The sequence below is a fragment of the Cyrtonyx montezumae genome, unplaced genomic scaffold (genome assembly GCF_038088225.1).
Source record: "Cyrtonyx montezumae isolate F1298 unplaced genomic scaffold, pur_monq_1.0 scaffold_4, whole genome shotgun sequence".
NCBI classification, from domain to species: domain Eukaryota; kingdom Metazoa; phylum Chordata; class Aves; order Galliformes; family Odontophoridae; genus Cyrtonyx; species Cyrtonyx montezumae.
In genome coordinates, this window is record NW_027072045.1 from 3,445,280 (window position 1) to 3,467,036 (window position 21,757).

Below are 21,757 nucleotides of genomic sequence, written 5' to 3' on the forward strand. Positions count from 1 at the left end.
GGCACCACACATTTGCAGTATCTTTCCCCTTTGGAAAAAAGAGAGGCTGTCTGAGATGGTGTTGTGAATAAATGAACACATTTCAATTCAAATTATTGTCTGGTTTGAATATCTTGCACTGTTTTATGAGAGATAAAAGTTTTGCCAAGGTGGTCCTAGACAACTGTGTGGGATATTTTTATGCATTTCTATGTGCTAGTTTTTAAGTTTCTGATCTGAATTCCTGCTGTAGCAGAAATCCAATGATCTAAGCTGACTTGGAGTAGAACCTGGCAAAATATGTGTTAAGTCTCTGGGGAGCTGTCAAATAGTGTGAGTTTTCTGATGAAGGTCTAGAGATGCCATTGTTCTCACTGTATGTGTGCTTCAGTTCCTTGAATTTCCACCAGCTCTGCAGTATTCATAGCCATTCCTATGACATTAATGTTTGATGTATGGAAAAAGTGCCAGACTTTGAAAGGAATGGGATTAAAGTATCAGGAACAAAATCAGCTGCTGTATACTTTGGCTTGTGGGGATAGAGAATGCTTTCAACATCCCAGCAGTTGGGTTTTAATATTTTTTTAATATTTATTTTAATGCTAATTTTTACAACAGGTATATTTTTATGGTGTTGAAATATTCCTTGAGGCATTAAGCACATAACATCTTTCTACAAGAAGTGCTCTTACAATTTCAATTTCTTTGCCATCAATACATTGACAAGTAACCTCTGAATTAGCATGGGCTGACCTTGAAATGTTTGGCATACCGGAGTTGTCTGTTTCATTTCATAAATAACTTAAGTGATCCAAAGGAAAAACAAAAAGCAAACAAACAAAAAAAAAACCCTAAAACCAAAATAAAGACATTAAGAATTTTATGGGGAAAGGAAATGTGAGAATTTAGAGATGTTTATATCAGAAATATGAAGATTAAACATGTTAAGCTGTAAGGTGTTTCTAGGTAGTTTTCCATAATCTCAAAAAGCATTAGCTAGGGCAAGAAATTGCCACAAATATTTCTACTACAACTAGTTATCTTTTTCCCTTCCAAAAAAATCACAGCTACTTATAGTTCTGGTTGTTTTTTTTGGTTTTTTTTTTCGTTTTTTCCTGTAGAGATGGTGCTTTTTCTCTGAGTAGCAACAAGATAGAATGATATTTAGATTTAAATATTTGGTTCTTTCCCCAGTCATTTTAAACCAATTCAAGATGCTTTTGTGGGAAGAGAAACTATTTCTCGGTTTGATGATTACACTAAGTAAGACATTCTAGAGAGAGCATGTAAAGAATATCTGTTTTCTAAAAGATTTTTGTTTATCTCTAAAATAAATCATGCTAGATTATATCACAATATATAAATCTAAGATCTAGCAGTCTTGGCTGGTTGATTGTTGGTTTTTGTTTTGTTTTATTTTTAGTCCAGGTGGAAGCATCAAGGAGGAGAAAGGTTTTTTTGTTCAAACCACATATTCACCTTTGATAGTATGAAGCATATGAACTGCAAATTATATCCATATAGCAAAAAATGTGTAATTATTTGAAAGTTTCCTTTTTAAAAAAGACCTTAGACTGCCATAAGAAGTGATGGGGCAACAATTAGGAACATTTTGTAAGTTCAGTGGTTCCTTTCTGTAGGCAGCACAAAGGCTCTGAAAATACCATACAGAGTAAAAGGCAACGCACCATTCCTTGCAATAGCAAATTAATTAAGTAGAAATAAAACATTTACTGGGGCTTTTTCCTCTGATGTGATACTTCTTTTTCTGCTCTTTCATCTCACATCTGACTCATCGTCTGCCTGTGTCTTTTGCACTCCTCTGTGGCCCTAGTGTGCCCTTTTGCATCTCTGTTGGAGTTCAGCAGCGTAGCTGCCGAGTGAGCAGATGCCTGCTGCCTCCTTGCTTTTGTTCAAATCAATACCTGTTGATTTGTGCTGTAACGAGAGATATTTCAAACTCTTTTCTTTCGAGTTTTGTTTTTGAAAACCTGCGTAGGAGTGTGGAAGTCAGGTTCCATGCCTTCATTACACTTAAGCATCTTTCTACTTCTAAATGGCTAATAAGTACATGTAAATTGTTTGGTTTCTTTTCTCAGACCCAAATAATTATTACCACAGAAGAAATGAGATGACAACTACTGATAATCTCGATTTTAAGCATCATAACTACAAGGAGATGAGGCAGGTAGGCAGAGTCTAGTGTGTGATCTTCTGGATGGCGGGGGGATGGGTGCAGCTCTTCCAGAGCTCATACAGAATAGAATTTCTTCCTATTGAAATGTTATTAAATGTGCCTGCAATCTATTCAATTTTTATCTCTTTTACTGTATTATTAAAGGCTGCAGTCTATTAAAATCTTAAAATCTAAATCTGTACTTCATCTTAAATAAGTGTCACTGCATGACAAGGGACTATTTACACCAAACGTGAGATCATTTTGCTTTCCATGTGTGTTCCATTTAACTGGTGAAGATTATGTGAGCTTCTCCTTACAAATTTAACCCTGATTTGGCCATTAGATTTCTCCTATCTTTCAGTGGATTAGCATAGCCACAAGAAATTATAGAGCATCAAATTCGGTAGAGTTTGAATTGTTTTGCTGAAAAGGAGTGTTAACAAGGAAAAAAAATCCAGTTAGTATAGTACTAAACCTCCCAGCCTTGTTAATCTTGTTCCTGTTGTTTCAAATAGTCAATCTTGGTTTTGTTTTTGTTGGTTTTTAATCTTGTTCCGTATCACCACAGACATAGGTGTGGGTTGCGCCAAGGAAATGTATTTGCCTCCTTTCTCTTCAGATATAAAGATAATATGTTTGGACTTGAAGTGTGTGAATCATTCGCTGAATTTTCAGTATATTTGTACTGCATGAATCACTGTTCATTTTTATTGAGCAATTGTGTACTGAGTCACACGCTTATTTCAGCAGAGATTTCATGGCCTATATCTCTTAGCTCAAAGATTAGACAAGTAGAATTCAATTGGCATAATTACTGCCAAGAGCAATAAAGTAAAGGGTATTTTAGATTCTCATTGCAGAAAGACAGGTTGGTCAATTTAGAAAGGTCTTTGGAAAAAAAAAAGTTCCGTTTTAAAATTGGATGCTTTTCCAGTTTTAACACAAGCAGAAAATTTGCAGCTGTGGTTGAGACTGCTCAGTTGTGACCTGTCTCCATATTCTCCCATGTTTGTGTTCCCGCATGTCAAAGCAGTTAGTGTGTTTTGAACTGACTGCATTCTAATTGGGTTCTGCTGGGGGTAGGCAGAGTATTGCAAGCTGGGTTGTGGTAAGTCTTATATCCCCCAAATTGCTCTTTGGTGACAGCTACAGAACTTAATGATTCCTTTCCCAAGTATAAAATGGAACGATTACTGCCTATTTCTAGACTTTAAGATCTTTTTTTGGTCATATAGAGCATTATTATCCATTTTGTTAGCACTGCCAATCATCTCAGAAAAGCACTCTTCTTTGGAGTTATTTATCATAAACACTGAAGGAGGAGGAGGAGGGTGTTCCCTGGGCCATGTTTTGGAAGCATTACATTACGCTGCAGTGTGCCAAGCATTTGTAGGAAGGAGGGATTTTTCAGTGTCAGATTATTTTAATAGAACTCTCTATTTAGGAAGTTGAAATCTATATTATGAAATTTATCAGGACTCATCCTTCAGTCAACAGGGACACTCTCTGTAACTCATACTCAGAAGCAGGGATCATCTTCTAGTCCACAGAGTATTTATATATTCTAGAAAGTACAGACGATGCATTTCTACTGTATAGCAACCTTTGAAAATGGTTGGTGGATATCCCTGGAAATAATTTGAGATGAACGCTTGAGTACATATGTTACCTGTATAACCCAGGTGAATTGTACAAAAGAATGGAAAACCATCCCTTCTCATAAAATGAAACATCTGATTAAATAGAACATAGGAGAGAATATTGCCAAAGTATCTGATATTTCTTTCCATGATAGGGCTAGCTGTTCTAAAACAGACATCTTAAGCTTCAGAAGGAGGTGAATCTGAATCTGGCCCGAAGCTTCAGCCTTGTCTTTGTTACAAACTGAAATGTCTAACCAGATTCATACTTCGCCTAGAAAATTGGAGTGTTAATTTTTAAATCTGTTTAACTGTGTGTAATTCTTTCCTTTGGGAAAAGCCAGATTGCAGTCGCCTTTCAGGTCTTGTGTTGGTGTCCACGGACAGCTTTGTTCATGGAAGTGGTGGAATGATAGTGTGGAATGTTCTAGATTTGAGCAGTATGTGATACCTGTTGATCTGAGGGTGAGCCAATGAAATCTGGAAGACTAGAGCAATTAGCAGTAAGCATCCTGTGTTGCATGCAAGGCCAGATTGATGATCTCCATCTCTCCACTCAAGAAGGAGGCAAGTTCTGTTTTGACATGAAGCAAAAGAAAGAACACAGAGATATCCATACCTGCTCTGTTGCAGGACTCAGATACCCAAATGATCTTCATGCCCTAACCTGAAAGGCACCTTTTTGTCTCCTCCAGGTTTAGATAGCACTCAGACCTACATTTAACAACCTTTTCTGCCAAATTGAAGAATTGGACCTTCAGACACCAGTTCTGAAGGGCTTCTTCAAAGACTGCTTGCAGTTTTTCCAGGGCGCTAACAAGATAAATAATTGGTAGTGACAAACAAACAGGATCTGTCAAATAAGAACTGCTGGTGAGCACAACACTGGAAATGTTTTACAGCCCTGCTGGTTGTTAATAAAGCCCTGACGGACTATTATCATCAATTGTCTCTGACAGTTTGTACAAGCGCAAAGAAAACACTGTGACATTCCAGGTGACCTATTGTGCCGTTTGTAGGAAATGGGCATGAGAAAAGCAAATATGAAATATGTTCGTTTCCAGCATTGTATTTATATATAAACACTTAGCCACGTACTATACCCACGCTGCCATCAGAGGGACCACAGTGCAGAATGCTGCAGAGGCCCTGATTCAGGAAAGGTTCTTAGTTTAACTTGGAAATAGTTACATGCCTGAAATAAAACAGATGGTTGGGAGTTTGCTGAGGCCAACACAAATATTTCCATTGTTTGTGAAATGCTTTGAAATCAGTTCTAGGCATTTTTCTCACCAGGAACAAACTTGCTTTCCTCACTTGATGCTCTGGTTATTCTGTGCCAGGTATGTTGGAAAGACATTGTGTTGAGGGACGTTGTTTACAGAGAACTGTTGATGTTAGGTGGATGGTTGGACTGAATGATCTTGTAGGTCTTTTCCAACCTTGGTGATTCTATGAAAGCTTCTGCACTGCAGAAGGATTTCATGGATAGCTCTGCAAGGGACAGGCTCATCTCTCCCTATTTCAAAGCTGGGTAGCTGCTCTAGTAAGAAAGAGCTCCATAGCTTCCTGTCCATTGGTATTTCTAGTTCCTTGTGAGCACGTTCAGGCACAGTAGCTCTTGACTGGAGAGATTTAAAGCATTCTGTCTTAAATATTTGGGACTGACTTGTTAAATCTTGTGTAGGAAATGAAAAACAATGTCTCCTGATTCCTATATGTGCTTCAGCTGGAAAAACAAATCATGGCGTACCCTTATGTACATGTCTAGAAGATTAAAAAAGTTCCATGGAAATATTTGGGTGCTCATAATACCAGCACATTGATGATGATGATGGCAGTGATGGAAAAAAGTAGATATGAAACACAAAAACATACCAAAGAAGCATATGTGAATGCATTTTTAGAGGACTCTGGATGTTTGCTAAAGAAATTGTTTCTTATATGTATAAAGCCAATGCACAAGACAAACAAACCTTAAAAAACAAACAAAAAAACCCCATCTTTTCAGACTTTTAGTGTGAATATAAATAGAAGTCTTTTATGAGAGGAATTTTAATGATGTTCTTCTCAATGTGAATTGTGCTTCCTCTTTGATTTGCTAAATGGTGACATGGGAATTGGACACATCTAATTAATGTGTTGGTTTTTTTTAATCATCGGCTTTGTTATCATCCATATTGTCTCTATATTAATACTTTGCAAGCAAAGAGGTTTTGTTATGCTGCAGTACTTCTTCAATAATGTATGCACCCTTGTTTATGGAAAGACTGTCTAATTAATAAACCCCAGGGCTCCAATTTACTGTAAAGTCCTTATTTATTTCTTTAATCCTTTCCACTGAAAAAAGATCAAGACAGATACATTTTGTCATTTAAAGCAACTTGCAGTAATTTGTCAGTAAGAACACACGTTTTTAGTTTTGTTTGTGAATCTTAACGTTCACCTGAAATGTTGCAGTGAAAATAGGTTTTGTTTGTTTCTTTGTGGGATGATTTAGACTGCAAATGTCCTTGTCTGGGTGACATCTGCACAACTCCATGGATGTAAACAGAACTACAGCCCATACCATGACCTTCCTTCTGTGCTTTATTAAGCAGTAAGGCTAATTGATTACATTTAGAAGATGCCATGCAGTATCTGGAGGAATGATTAACAGAGTAAATTTTGACAAGAGATGTCTTTAGACTAGATGTTGGCATTGGCAGAATTTTTTGCTTAAATCTGGTAAGGCAATTTACACGAATTGTGTTATACCATTTATTTGCTAAAAGAATATATCCTGTTATGTTTTTGGGAGTAATTCATATAACACCTATCTTGCTATTTTGGCCACATCAATACTGCCTATGACAATGATTTTACTCATATGAGACTTTATATTATAATACAGGGCATGTACCTCAAGAGGTGTTGAGAAGCCTAATTACCCTCCATCCATCGTGTAATGTTTTGAGAATATGTGCTCTATTGTCTCCTGATAGCGTAGGGCTTATGCAGTGGATTGTTTGTTTGTTCTTTATTATTTCTTTAGACCCTACCTATCATGTAGTTAATTGTGTGATAATATTACAAATACATCTCATGTAAGAAAGGTCTAGAATTTCACCTACACGGTGCTGTTTCAGCTTGTTCTTTCTGAACAAAGTTGATGTTGTGTGACAGTAGAGCTGTAATTTGTAAGTTAAACATAAAGCATTAACAACTAAGAAATAAAGTAGAAGATGAAGAATATCTGAAGCAACCAATCTGGAATAAAATCATAATAGCTGAACACTGTTGATGCTGCTAGTCTAACTCTATGTCATTTTTTCTTTGGCAGTTGATGAAAACTGTGAATAAAATGTGCCCAAATATCACAAGAATTTACAATATTGGAAAAAGCCACCAAGGACTAAAACTGTATGCTGTTGAGATTTCTGACAACCCGGGAGAACATGAAGTTGGTTAGGATTTAATCTAACTAATTCTGTTGAAGGGTGTTGGGCTTTGGGTTTTTTTGTGTTTTTTTGTGTTTTTTTTCTCCTCATTCTCTCTATCTGCAGTAATTATCTCTGATGGAATTATATTCATGGCAGCAATGATTTCAAATGTATGTGGGAGGAACTTCAGTGCTGAGTTTCTAAAATGAGAAGAGTAGGATGAGCACAAACAGAAGGCATTTTGAATGTAGGATCAAATTCTTCAATGATAATGAGTTTTATTCTTTATAATAATATAATAAAAGTGAATCCTAGTACTGGGGAATGGATTTTCATGCTGAAATTTGTGTTACTCTGGACAAAAAATTGCATTTCTGTATGGGAGTTGTATGCATTGCAAGCAAAGGTCAAATCTCCCAGTATTCTTTCACTGGTGATTGTTGGGGTACAATTTCCTACAGTGATATAATCCCACAGGACAGATCATCATTCAATCTGTGATCCTTCTTTGGAGATGAATAAAGATCTCACTGTGTTGTTGTCCAGGTCAGGCCATACCTGTGAATACCTTCTGCTAGGTGCTCGCCCCATACAAGGGAGGTGTGACCCAGGTGCTAGCACCAGAATAATTCATCTCATGTCCTTGCCCACTCATCAGTGCCTGAGATTGTGTGTTATGGGCTCGACAAGCAGGAGGGTCGACCCAGCAACGAAGCCAAAGGTTGCTGCTTTGGGGTCTGTAAGTGTTATTCCTTCAGTGGACTTGGCCTCTGTGAACCTCACAGGGTTCACATGGGCTGACTAAAAAGGCAGAGCCTGTGTGTACTGCTGAGGTGATGCCGTGACTCGGATTTGAACCGAGGTTGCTGCGGCCACAACGCAGAGTACTAACCACTATACGATCACGGCGTGCTACCGGGGCTCTGATGCATAAGCCTGTTATTTTAGAGTAACTACAGTAAGTAATTATTTGTTTCCTATATGTTTTCATTTATTATTTTTTCAGTTAAGGCATTTCTGCAACCCACACAAAGTGAAAAGCTGCTGTTTGAGACCTGTAGACCCTTCAGTTTGCTGCTCTGACTGCATTTCTGTCCTGTCTGATTGCCAGGTGAACCAGAATTCCGGTACATTGCGGGAGCTCATGGGAATGAAGTGCTCGGACGTGAGCTGATCCTTCTCTTAATGCAGTTCATGTGCCAGGAATACCTCGCTGGGAACCCACGCATTGTCCATCTCATTGAGGATACCAGAATCCACCTTCTTCCTTCAGTCAACCCTGATGGATATGACAAGGCATATAAAGCGGTAATGTCAAGGAATTATTTAGATCTACTAGACTAATGAAGCAAGCTCCTGTTGTCATTTTTTTTTAAATATAATTTTCTGGAGATGATATTTTACAAGCAACTAAAAGAAACAAAATAAAAAATTAAAGACAGAAACATCAAAACAAACATAAGCTACTGAAGCATCTTACCTGGGGAAAAATCTGAAAAGGACTTTCTGCTATATTGGCTAGTATGAGGATGTGTATGGAAAGAAGGGGGCTCTTAGACTTCCACAACAAACTGTACTTGAAGAGCAGATCAGTGAGAGCAGCATTGTGTAAACAGGAGTTTTTGTGCAGCCTGTTTTGCCATGGGAAACCAGGCTTAAGCACATGAAAATCTGTGTTTCTCTGTAGCTGAAGTTTAGTATAACATGTTTAAGAAGAACGAAATGTGTTGGGCATCGTGGTATTTCAGTCTGGAATAAGACAGACAACAGGAAGGGAAAATTCATGGGCTCTGTTCAAGAGCACTGGAAAATCTTTCTGTAGCAGCAGGTTATAATACAAAAACTGTGGTCACAACTATGGAAGGGATGTATGCCATCTCCACTGCAGCCTAGGGAAAAACAGTCTTCAGCATAAACCTTGAAAACAAGTCAGAACATTTTGGTATTTGCTTTACCTCAATCAAGTGATGAAAAAAAAATCCACGTTTTCATTTCAGTCATAGAACTAATTCATCCTTCTATTTCTCTGCACGGAACATCCTCAGTCACTTTGCTGGTGATCACAGGTTTTGTCATGCTCTGAATGATCGTTTCTTTTTCTTTTTTAAGGGCTCAGAGTTAGGGGGCTGGTCTTTAGGTCGATGGACTCAGGATGGCATTGACATCAACAATAATTTCCCGGATTTGAACTCTTTGCTCTGGGAATCTGAAGATCAGAAGAAGAGCAAAAGGAAAGTTCCAAACCATCACATCCCCATTCCTGACTGGTACCTGTCTGAAAATGCCACTGTAAGTAACACTGGCTCTGGAGAGATGGGAAAATGAATTTGGGGGAAGGTAGAAAGACTGAGCTTTATATTTCTCGTGGAAAGAGCAGCTTGTTGCTGCATACTTGCTCTAAGACAACTGTCTGGGCTTCCCTGATAGTCAACAGAAATAAAATTGCACCGCAAAGATACAGTTGAGTCCCACAGTTGTGCAGCTGCCCTTGGGAAGGGAGCAGCTTCCTTGAGTGCTGTCTTTACCCTCAGCTATTGGGAGAGCCTGGAGGACTTGATACCCAAATTTGAGGTGTAATCAGGTAAAGAAACAGAAACACAAGCCCACAGTTGGGCTTATCTCTGAGTCAGGCTGTTCCCTAGCTTTGCAGCATGGATGAGCTCTTTGCCAAGCTATGCACCGTGCAAACTTCTGGTTTTTTTTCCTGATGTTGCTTGAAATAACGTCACAGTAGATTATGTTAGCTGTGTTCAAATTTAACTTATTTTTTTGCACGGCCTTTGAAATAACTATTCTTAGTGTCCAAGCTTTCCCTGTTTTGTGGGATGGCACTTAACTGCAGCAGTTTTGTGAGCTTTAGAAATATTTCCCTGCTTAAAATCCCTTATTTCCAAAATTCATTTCAGCTGATGCCACTGGGCACAGCGTAATAATCTGACAACTTGTTGGCTGCTGTTCTAGATCACTCCTAGGTTCATAGGTTCATAGGTTCGTTAGATTGGAAAGGACCTACAAGATCATCTAGTCCAACCATCCTCCTATCACTATCCCTACCCAACTACTAAATCAAATCCCTTAGCACCTCATCTAAACGCTTCTTGAACAGTGCTAGGGATGGTGCCTCAACCACCTCCCTAGGCAGGCCATTCCAGTGCCTGACCACTCTTGCAGAGAAAAAATGTTTCCTCAGGTCTAATCTAAATCTTCCCCGGTGCAACTTGTGGCCATTCCCTCTCGTCCTGTCATTACTTATCAGGGAGAAGAGGCCCAGCCCCTCCTCACCACAACCCCCCTTCAGGAAGTGGTAGAGTGCAATAAGGTCTCCTCTGAGCCTCCTCTTCTCCAGACTAAACAATCCCAGCTCCCTCAGCCGCTCCTCATAAGACTTGTGCTCCACCTGTACTCCTGCAGGATAAATCACAAATGTTAAGGTTGTGTTGGCTTTTATGGGTTCCAGTGGCTTCCAAATCGTGTCTGGCAAGCACTGTCATTAATAGATTTTCTTCTTGGCCACATCTCTTGCACTGACCACTCGCTCTATGAGAAGCATCTTCCAGTCTGCCTCCAGAAGATAAGCAGATCTCACGGGCCACAACAAAGCTGTTTCTTTCTCTCCTAGGTGGCAGTGGAGACGCGAGCAATCATCGCGTGGATGGAAAAGATTCCTTTTGTGCTGGGGGGCAATCTGCAGGGAGGAGAGCTGGTAGTGGCGTACCCCTACGACATGGTGCGGTCCCTGTGGAAAACACAGGACTACACACCCACGCCAGACGACCACGTCTTCCGCTGGCTCGCCTACTCCTACGCCTCCACGCACCGGCTGATGACGGATGCAAGGAGGAGAGCGTGTCACACAGAGGACTTCCAGAAGGAGGACGGCACAGTTAATGGCGCCTCGTGGCACACCGTGGCTGGAAGTAGGTGCCTTAGGAAATCAGCAGAATCACAGAATGGCTTGGGGTGGAAGGGACCTTAAAGGTCACCTAGTTGCAATCCTCTGCTGTGGGCTGGGTGCCTCCAAGTGGCCCAGGCTGCCCACGGAGATGAGCACCTCCAGCGATGGGAACCCACAGTTCTCTGGGCGGCAGTGTCAGGGCCTCACCACACTCCGAGTACAGAATTTCCTCCTAATTTCCCATTCATTGTGCCATTACACTGTCAAGCATGGTAATAACATCACTGCCTGGTATTCATTGTGGAGGTAAAGGTGATAAAATGTGTTCTGAGAGCAATATTTCCTCACCTGGGAATTCATTCCTTGTGTGTCATCACATAGCAGCAGATTGACAGGCGCTGCTTTGTCACTGATACCCAATGGGCCATTCCATGTACTGACAGCATTTTTAGAAGCACACATGCAATGTGTAATGTATAGATTACGTATATTCAAGATGGTTTGCTGGGGGAACAACAACCCAGTCTAAACCCTATATCAGGGGAACCTCAGCCTCCTGCTCGTTGCATCAAACTACTTGCAAGACCTGCTTGCCTGCTGCCATCCTCTTTTTATGAGACCTGGATGTGCTCATGCTTAAAATATGAATAGGCTCTGCAGGCATTTTTGCTGCCAGAATAAATTACAGAGCACATCACTCACAGGGTGCCCCAGCCTGTGTCACTGTCACTGAGCGCAAAGGGGAAGCCGTGTCCTGTAGTGCAGACAGAGCACTGCTTTCCAGGGAAACCCAATTAAAGGCACATTATTATCAGCAATAGCTGCAGTAATCTCTGCAGGTGCACATTTGAGCAGACTGATGAGGCACTCTGCCGAATCATCACAGCTCTACTCAAAACCTTTGTTTCCAGGTGCATCAGTTAGACAACACTTACTACAGAGTTAAGAAAGAAGCAGCTGCCTGAAGGACAACAGGAGCCACTGCAGCCCTAATGGCAAACAGATGCAGGAAAGCATCTGTGCAGACCACGTTTTTATTGGAGCTGGCTCTTGTTTGTAACTTGCAGGTAGTTTCACTGCATAAACATTTCTGAGCTTTGGACTTTTTTTTACATTGGCCCGTGTATGATTAATGTTGGACACCGTTTAAGGGCCAGAGCCAAGAATTAACTTTTCAAATATTTTTTCAGGTTAAAAAGTGGTGGGTGAGTTTCAGGGAGGGGGAAGAGAAAGATAGAGAGATTAAACTGCTCGGTTTGCAGGGCCAGTATCTAATGATATATTTGTATGCATTTCTCTGAACTATTTAAAAAAAATCTTTTTTTTTTAACTTGGTTGCTAACTCAACTGCTTAATTCTATAATTTATGAGCTTAATTTTCCTAAGTGCTACAGAAACACGATTATGAATCAATAGAGGAATGATAGCACTGGCCATGGCACTGACAGATATCAGTATTAAGTTACATTAAGTAATGGTGTGTAATATGGATGCTGAATAATATCTTGATTTCTTAGAAATGATTGCATATTGGATTTTGTTCATCTGATCTATTTTATTGCTTTACGATGTTTCTCGTTATATTACATATCCTGCTTTATTCCATTATAATAAGACTTCCAAAATTGTCTTTGAGAGAAATGCTTGAAGTATTGCTTTTGCCTTTGCTCTTTGCATCCCAGAGTCTAGGCTAAACCTCAGATGATGTGGTCTCCGTTCAACCTGTGAGATGGTTTTAGACCTTATCTCTATACAGAGAAATGGAGGAGAATGATTTTTGTGGTGTAGATATACGTACACACGTAGATGTGTGCATGTCTTTCTCCATATGCACACAGACATTCTACAGCTGACAGCTAACCAACGGTGCTGTGTTGTGAAGGGTTATCCAAATATGATTCCAGAGTTGAACACGAGTTTCTCCCATACTTTTTCCATTCCATTCCCTCTGTTTTCCCACGCTGACACAAATTGGTCACTCAAGTTTCTGTTTATTTACCCTTTAGTTCAACATATAACAGTTTCTGCATGCATTTTGGACCACAATGAATCCAAGTTCTTTAGGCACATTTACGTGTAACATTTCTGCACTGGGTGAGCTGCTCAAAGGCAAAGAACAGATGAATTTTATTTTATTTCTAGTGTTTTCTAGACTGGAATTGCCTGTTAAGACACTACACAGAGTTGCTCTTGGCAACATTAAGCCATTTTCTAAAATACATGTACTAAAACTGAGCAATTGCTATATATTGCAAAACATTTCACAATAGATTAATCAGGATGTGATAGAATATATGAGGGAAAAATAACTGTGGCTGTTTCTCAGATGGAAGGGAAGCGTGTTTGTGCAGTGCAGCATATGCCACTGTCTGACATTCAGGCTTTCCCCATTAACAAATGTGAAGAGCATAACATCTGCATTACATAACCCTCCCGCTCTGCACGCAGGAGGCTCTGAGGACTCATTAAATATTTGACTACTGCTCTGTAGTAATTGGATAGGACTACTTTTTTTTTAGTCTTTAACTCTTTTCCATTGGAAATGAATGCATTTCCTATATTAATCTTTGCTATTGTGAAGTATAACACAATGATCATGAATAAACATTTAAGTAATTTTTTTTTATTGTAAATGCAGGTGGATAGTAACAAGGGAAGCTCCTATCAATTCTTTTCCTAATGCTCATAGACTGTACTGGGCTATTGCTGTGGTTGTGAAGAGCTAATAAATGGAATTTTTCAAAGGAAAATAGCTGCAAGAATTGGAAGCAAAAGCTGAAAAGTGGGAATAGTTGAGATCTGAATCTAAATGCAGTCTTCCATAGCAGTCGAGACCTTTGTAAAGGTCACAGCACTTTTGTTAATGTAGACAAGCAACTCCTCACAGGCACTGAGCTTCCTGGGTTTTGGTCAGGACAGATTTCTAATGGAAGTTCCCATTGCAGAGTGGTGATGGGGATTCTATTCCTATGGAAAACCCTAAGAGGAAACACAGAATGGATTCTTCCACTCATGACAAGCTCATATATATATTATATGTACTAGATATATGTATAAAACTGCATGCAACTTAAACTTGTTTTTACTTCTTTGATTTCTGCTTCCTGTTGCATGGAAAATATTTGAACTGGGAAAGTATTTAATAAACTGTTCTGATAATTTCTTTTTAGCTAACAAACAGTGTGTGCACGTTATAGAATCATAGAAAGGTTTCGGTTGGAAGGGACCTCTAAAGGTCATCTGGTCCAACCCCCTGCCATGCACAGGGAAACCCACAGCTCCATCAGGTACTCAGAGTCTCTCCCCTGACTTTGGGTGTCTGCAGAGACACTGGGCAGCTCGTTCCAGTGTCACTGGGCAAGCCCGTTCCAATGCTTATCATATACAACTTTTTCCTTATATCCAATATAAATCTCCCCTCTTTTATTCCATTTTATTGTTTCAATGTTATTTTCATTCCATTTTGTTTTGCTTCATTTTATTTTTATTTTTTTTTACTCCCCGTTGACAGGCATAAATGACTTCAGCTATCTGCACACAAACTGCTTTGAGCTGTCCATCTACGTGGGCTGTGACAAGTATCCCCACGAGAGCGAGTTGCCTGAGGAGTGGGAGAACAACCGGGAATCCCTCATCGTTTTCATGGAGCAGGTATTCAAGAGCATAATAACTCCTGACCCACTTGTTGCCTTCTTTTTCTTCTGATTTATCTGTCTCGGATTCAGTGTTGCTGGGATCCTACCAGCATTTGTAAGCTGGATTTGCGTTGTATGAACCCCAAAACAGGAAAAGCGTATGCTTAATTCACATGTGGGATTAATGATTTGCTCTGTCTTCCTAACTCTGCACTGATCCTTGCTGTGTAATGTTTATTTTTTGCTTGTTCTCCCAACAGGTCCACCGGGGCATCAAGGGCATAGTGAAAGACATACATGGAAGGGGAATCCCAAATGCTGTTATTTCAGTAGAAGGTGTTAACCATGACATTCGCACAGGTAATAAACAGTAATAGTACTGAGCAAATGAACTTCCATCTGCTCTGAACCAATTGCCTGGGTCAGGCTGTGTTAAAAGCACGATTATTCCTCCTTTTGTCATGAAAAGTGAATGCAAATCTAACCTGGAGCAGCACTGACAAACAAGCTGTAGAAGCAGCTTGCCATGCAGAGTGCTCCTCTGGCTGTTAAACTGTGGGAACAGGAACGTGTTGGAGACGTGAACCAGAGCTGTGTCCAGAGAAGGAACAGCTGCTGCAGGGAAAGGGTTTCTTCTGCAAAGCATCACAGCTTTGGGAAATAGAGCTTGAATAGGCTCAGCCAAAACACTGCTTTGTATGAGTGAATGTCAGCCTGAGAATTAGCTTCCAATATGTATAACTAAAAGTAAAACATGCACAAATGTCTGTTTGCCTTGTTTGATCTACACCCAGATGTAGCTATCTGTGTTCAGAGTAAACTCCAGACCTATTTAGTGGCCTGGCAAGTAGCCATGGCACTAAATAAAGCATTGCTTTATATAGACACTAGTGACTCCAGGATTAATAATAATACCCGAAAACTGTTGGTGGCAGGTCAGGGGCTGGATGGTGTCCACCAGCTGTTGTGTCTGTGGAAGTTCTGTGTGATCAGTGGCTGAGCCACTTGTGAGCTCTGTCACTGGGAGATGGGCATGGAAAGGATGAGCAAGAGGTGATGGCAAGGGCTGGTTGCTGAGGTACAGGATGGCACACTTTGATGTGTTGGCTGAATCCAGGTTATGGAGTACCACATAGATAAGAGACTTCCACCTCTTTAATCTTTTGTTGGAGCCAATAATAAATCTTGGAATATCTAACAGTTTACAGATAATTTTATTTTGGTGCTACTTTGTCTCTATTGTAAAAGAGAACTTTGAATAACAGATACTTAATTAGGCAGTAATGACTCTTCCTTAAATATTTCAAAATTGGACAAGTGGGAGATGATAGCGGGAATGAAAGTAATCAGTTTGTTTTCTCAGTCTTGGAGGAGCGCCATAAACTGTCAGTTACGTTATTCTGCTAATGGGATGAATGTATTTCTCTGGTTGAGACCAAACAAGTGCACCAGGCTCCAGCTCTCCATGTGCTGGATTCCCACTAGAAAGAAAAATCAATTGCTTAAAGACTGTGAACAAACATATGGAAGGGAGTCCTGGTGGCATGGGAAGAAGCGTGCAAGGTCCCAGAACCCAGCTTGTACCACTCGGGAAGCTCACAGCTAACTTGTATTAGGATTACAACTGAGCTTTTGTGGCTCAAGGCCATCTCAGTACAAGCAAAAGTAATTGTTTTATTATTTTTATTCATATTTTTAATGAGAAATGCTCAAGTTGATACTGGGTTTGGAAATGACTTTTTAGATGGGAGCTACAGGAGTTTATCTTGTTTTGTATTATACAGATATCAATGTATATGCTGTTGAAGACAAAAAGCTAAAATGCCACATATAGCTTCAGAGAAAGAAGGCAAATTGTTGGCATTCTCCTTTCCTCTATACCTATTAAGATGAAAGAAAATGTATCCATTTAAATATCTGAATTGTGTTGATATAAAAATAGTCCAAATGGAAGGAGAGTTACGGTCTCTATCTTTATTCATGTTACATTTGTTTAAAGCAAGCTAGACTGCAAGGTACCTGCTTCAGCATGGTAGACTACCTTGTGGAGCAGACAAAATTGTCTGCAAAGGCCTTCTAACATTTATTTGTTTGAGAAAATCTCTTGCCAAATGTGCACAGAAAGCACTTTTTTTGTTTTCTCTTGGAAGTACAGTATGTCTTATGGGCAAAGGAGACTGGTGGCACGAAGCTGATAATATTAATAGGCTATTTGGAATTATTGATTTTGAGAGTAAGAGCTTTATGGAAGATTATGCCATTTTCTTTTGATGCAGATGCAATTATTGATTAACTGTGATTTAGTTAGAATCATTCTGTGATTCTATATAATGTTACGATTAGACGTGGACTATTCTCTATGAGATTACCTTTGGAAAGGAGTTCATCAATTGGGTGAAGGAATGTACTGGATGCCTTTATGTCCTGATGCAAATGCAGCCAGTTGTCATAGAATCATAGAATCATTCTGGTTGAAAAAGAGCACAAGGATCAAATCCAACCATTGACTCATTATCACCACGCACACTAACCACGTCCCTGGACCACTTCTTCTCACTCCCACTAGCAGAGATCAGTGGAATTTCCATTGCAGGGGGAAAGGAGTTTGCAAAATGCTTCTGATTTACCATGGCCATTGTGTTTTAAATCAAACTTCGGTGGCATCTTTCTGAGTGCCTGGCAAAGGATTGCGTTTTGATTGCTACCAGCTGCATGCAGTAAGCAATTAATGCATTAGTAAACCTGGAATATTTAGTGAAGAGTGAAACATTTTCTGATTTTGCACACTTTGGAAATTTCAAAGCAAGTCTTGACAAAGAAATATACAAATCTCTTCCAGTGAAGCATTTTGTGCCGGAGCCTATACCAGAGTTCAGAGACTTGTGCATTTCTGTGTGATTTTTTTTTTTTTTTTTTGCAATTAAGCGTAATTAATTTAATTTCACACAATGTTCAGAGGAAAAAATTATGAATATTTTGGTAAACTTGATGTGCTTTCAACATACATTATGTAACCAAACTCAAAGATTTTGAGTACTATTTAGTTAGTATTTAATATCATTAGTCTCAGCTAGGCATATTTCTACTGTTAGAACTTTCCCTTTCTTTTCTCCTTGCTGGCTGCCTTTCAGTGGAGAAAAGTTGGGTTTTAGTTATAATATTCATAGGGAATGCAGCACTGTGACTCACTTTTCTGGGGACCTTTTTGCCAGTAGCAGAGTATTAGGATAATTTATATAAGGTATTAATAACATTTGCTACATTTACATTAATCACTTAATTTTAAAATAGACTTCATCGTTGTATCAGAGAGGCATGGAATCTTTAAGGTTGGAAAAGACCACTAAGATCATCAAATCCAACCTTCAACCCACCACCACCATGATCCTGTCAGGGTCAAAGAGTGAAATGCATCCTGCTCACAGCTTAGTATCCAGTGTTGTAATGGCTTCCCAGTGATGTGTCAATGCTTAGATATTTTCCTGGTGAGGGGCTGTGATAAATTGCTCATTAGATGTATTAGAAAAATGTAGGTCAGCCTCAGGGTGGGGATGAAGCATCCCAAGGGACGTAGTGTTGGGCACCGCAGTGGGAACACCATCCCCTTCCGAATCATTCCTTTTCCCTTGCTGTGTATAACACAACATGGCTGCAGTCTGAGCCCATGGGGAGCCACAGTGTGAGCTCAGGAACTGCCAGAGCTGAGAGGCATCTACAGCTCAAATGGACTTTTAGTGAGAAATTCAAGCAATGTGGGAAGCTTTCAGTTTTGCCTTTTGACCCAACAGTGAGAGAGAATAACTAAACAAGCTCCTCAGAGAGCCCATTCTAAGAGCACTGTTCCTAAGGTCCTAAGACAGGAAATCTGGACCTTGGCCATCACCCCACAGGCTGAAAGAAAGACCTGAGCAAGGTGCTATGCAAGAACAAACACAGGTGTGCTTGCACACAGTTTCCCATTTGCAGTCAGAGGCTGTGATACTGCAGTATAGTTCATATTTCTGTTTTGCTAAGGTTTGCTATTTGCAAATTTCTACCATGCCCTAAATTAAAATCATATTTCTTTAAACCAAGGCCAGCTAGTCTGATATTTTCCCAAATATCATATTTTTACCCAAATGATCTTTAGTTTTTGCAAGACTGCATTGCAAGCAACCCAAGGCTAGTAGTAGTAAGACTGTCAGCTGTCATTAGAGCTAAAAACAAGAACAAACACAAAAAACCCTCTCTGTACAAGAGATGCTGTGCTTCTGTTTATATATAGAATTGCATGCTTGATTGAAACATACTGTCTTTTTATTTTTTTTCCCCACCATTTTGGAAATGTTGGTGCCGTGTTCTCCTGTTGGGCTGGCAGGAGAAGGAAGGGCACGTGTGCCACGGGGCAGCCTCAAAGCCACCCTCCTGCCTTGAGCTTGTCACTCTACCCATGCACTATCAAGTCTACATTCACATCAACAACACTTTCCTCAGCTTTCCTTGGGGATCAGTGTCACTACTATGTGTTGTTTTAACCCCTTTTTTCTCTTCCTCCCTGTGCTTTCACATGAATGCATTTTCTACATGATTATTTTAAGGTGGTCCTTTCTAGGAATGAACTGCTCTTCTTGCAGTTGATTTGAACTTCTTGCGTGGTCTTGCTAGAGACATTTCCTTTAGCCCTGTGTGTATTTTACTATCTAGGGGAATATCTGGGGGGAAGTAGGATTACTTTGCATTTAAATGTACAGAGTGCTGAATAGGGAATGAAAGTTAAGATGGATTTTTCCTTTCTGTTGTTTTGCACATGGAAGCTCTGTTTGCATTTTCATATACAAGCCCAGCTCATAATATCTGCCTGCAGCCAGGTCCATGTTGCATCTCTGAATCAGGAATGTTCCTTCTTCAGAATGAGGAACATGTTTTCCCACTATTTTTTGAGGAGTGGTTCACTGCAGAGGCTGATTGCAGAATTATAGAATGGATTGAGTTGGAAGAGACCTTTAAAAGGTCATCTGGTCCAGTGTCCCTGCAATGAACAGGGACATCTACAGCCAAATGAGGTTGCTTAGAGCCCCATCCGGTGATAACCTCTTCCAGCTGTGAGTTTTCCTATTGGAGCTCCAGAAGAAAGATTTTTAGGGAATACACAGCAAGGAATGCATCCCGCTCCTCTTGCTTCTTGGGCTGGGGAGCTTGTATAGCTAGATTACCCTAAAATTCCTCTGTATTAAGGGATTGCTGGGTTGCTGTGAGGGCCTCAAGGGTTTGCTTGTTAGCTACAAGGTTTGGGTGGTCAGTTTGAAAAGCAGCCTTCAGCTCCTGCTGGGTACCATCCTGCACTGCGTGCCAGCCCATGTTGGGTACCAGCTCCTGTTGGGTCCCAGCCCATGCCGGGCACCAGTATGCATTGCAGGAGAAAGGAGCCCTGACTTCACAGCATCCCTTTTCCAAACAGGATCTGATGGAGACTACTGGCGCCTTCTCAACCCAGGGGAATACATGGTCAGTGTGAAAGCAGAAGGCTACACCACCGCCACCAAGACCTGTGAGGTGGGCTACGACATGGGAGCTACCCGCTGCGACTTCACCATCTCCAAAACCAACCTGGCGAGGATCAAGGAGATCATGAGGAAATTTGGGAAGCAGCCCATCAGCCTGTCCCTGCGGCGGCTCCGCCAGCGAGCTCGGCAGTGGAGGCAGCGCAGATAGAGCCTGGCTCTGCCAACATCAGCCCAGCTGTAGCAGTAGTGAGAGTTGCATAGCCCATCCCTTCGTGTGCATTTTCCAGTCTGAAGCCTTTCTGTTAGTGGAGCTGGATGTGGGTTTGCCAGTGTGGCAAAAAGTTGGAAGCAAAATTTTGTTTCGAGCTTGAAGTGAAATGAGCCCCGGTCTGTAGGGGGGAGAGGTGGGAAGAATGAAAAGATGTTTTGAGTTGAAATGAAATGTTTTGTTGTTGGTTTTTTTTTTTTTTCCCTGTGGATTATTTTAATAATATGTAAATCTGTTTTCTTCAAAAATAGCAAAGGAAGAAGAAAAAGTACCTGTAAATGAGAAATAGTTTTGACTGAAAGAAAAAAAAAGAAAGAAAAACGATGTTTCTAAAGTATAAAATTGATATGTTTTTGCAATTCAAAAAAGTTATGACAGTCTTACATTTTATTCTCATATGGGAGAAAAGTTGAGAGGGCACAGCTTCTGCTGAACCATTGAGTCCAAATTTCGGTCTCCCTTTCTCTGTAAATTCACATTTTGACAAGGAGAAAAATATCCTGAATTAAATAACCCATCTCAGCTTTTCTGTTTCGGTATTGAAGAACACCTGGTGACTCCAGGATTTAGTGCCCAGTGTTTTCTCTGCTTTCAAGGGTGTGTTTTCACTCTGAACTATACCTAACAGAATGGGCACTGGATAAGGACCACTGCAGCCACAGCACCTCCTCTCTGACACAGGAAAAAGACTTGAAGTGAAGCTTTCCTTGTGGATGCAGGCTTGGGCATGAGGGAAATCCACTGACAGCATCTTTCTTTTTGATTCTTGCCTGCCTATAAGCACCTTTGTGCTCACGCACACCTCATGTCGCCGTCTTCCACAACATGGCAGGGACTCATGTTCCCCTGCATGGTCTGCTCATCTTGCCACTACAGCTGCTGCTTTCCTGACCTCGCCACTCTAAGAGCTGGACTTGTGCTTTATTGTTGGCTTTTAAGCAACAAAGTTGTACAGCAGGATGGAATTGATGTTTGGGAAGGAATGAACTAAATAAACACTGGTCAAGCCATCAGCTGGTAGAAATCAACTTTGCTGTGTTAGCTTCAACTTCGTGACCTTGGTTGTATGAAAAGAAGGGCCAGCTGTACCTTTTTAGGCAGTCAGAAGTCTGTGGATAAATAAACATCTCTGGTATGCATGATAGTGGGGCCACAGTGTGCACTTCCACATAGAGTCCTGTTTAGAACTTCTTAATTGCCATTACAGTGCTCGCCTATATTGATGTGATTCAAGGAAAAGACATTCACACAGCCAT

General features: G+C 40.4%; 1 protein-coding gene and 1 non-coding gene across 2 annotated transcripts in view; one reads left to right on the forward strand and one right to left on the reverse strand.

Annotated features, from left to right (window-relative positions):
* Positions 1–20,697, forward strand: part of CPXM2 (carboxypeptidase X, M14 family member 2) — a 63,223-nt gene extending 42,526 nt beyond the window's left edge. Inside the window, exons 6-13 of the mRNA XM_065746070.1 lie at positions 2,079–2,167; positions 7,121–7,244; positions 8,332–8,528; positions 9,330–9,509; positions 10,840–11,137; positions 14,627–14,766; positions 15,011–15,110; positions 20,188–20,697. Coding sequence (XP_065602142.1) covers positions 2,079–2,167; positions 7,121–7,244; positions 8,332–8,528; positions 9,330–9,509; positions 10,840–11,137; positions 14,627–14,766; positions 15,011–15,110; positions 20,188–20,441 — 1,382 coding nt within the window. The 3' untranslated portion in view covers positions 20,442–20,697. The remainder of the gene's footprint in view (positions 1–2,078; positions 2,168–7,120; positions 7,245–8,331; positions 8,529–9,329; positions 9,510–10,839; positions 11,138–14,626; positions 14,767–15,010; positions 15,111–20,187) is intronic.
* Positions 8,058–8,129, reverse strand: TRNAH-GUG (transfer RNA histidin (anticodon GUG)). The gene has a single exon. It is a non-coding gene; the product is annotated as a tRNA-His (tRNA).
* Positions 20,698–21,757: the final 1,060 nt, after the last annotated feature.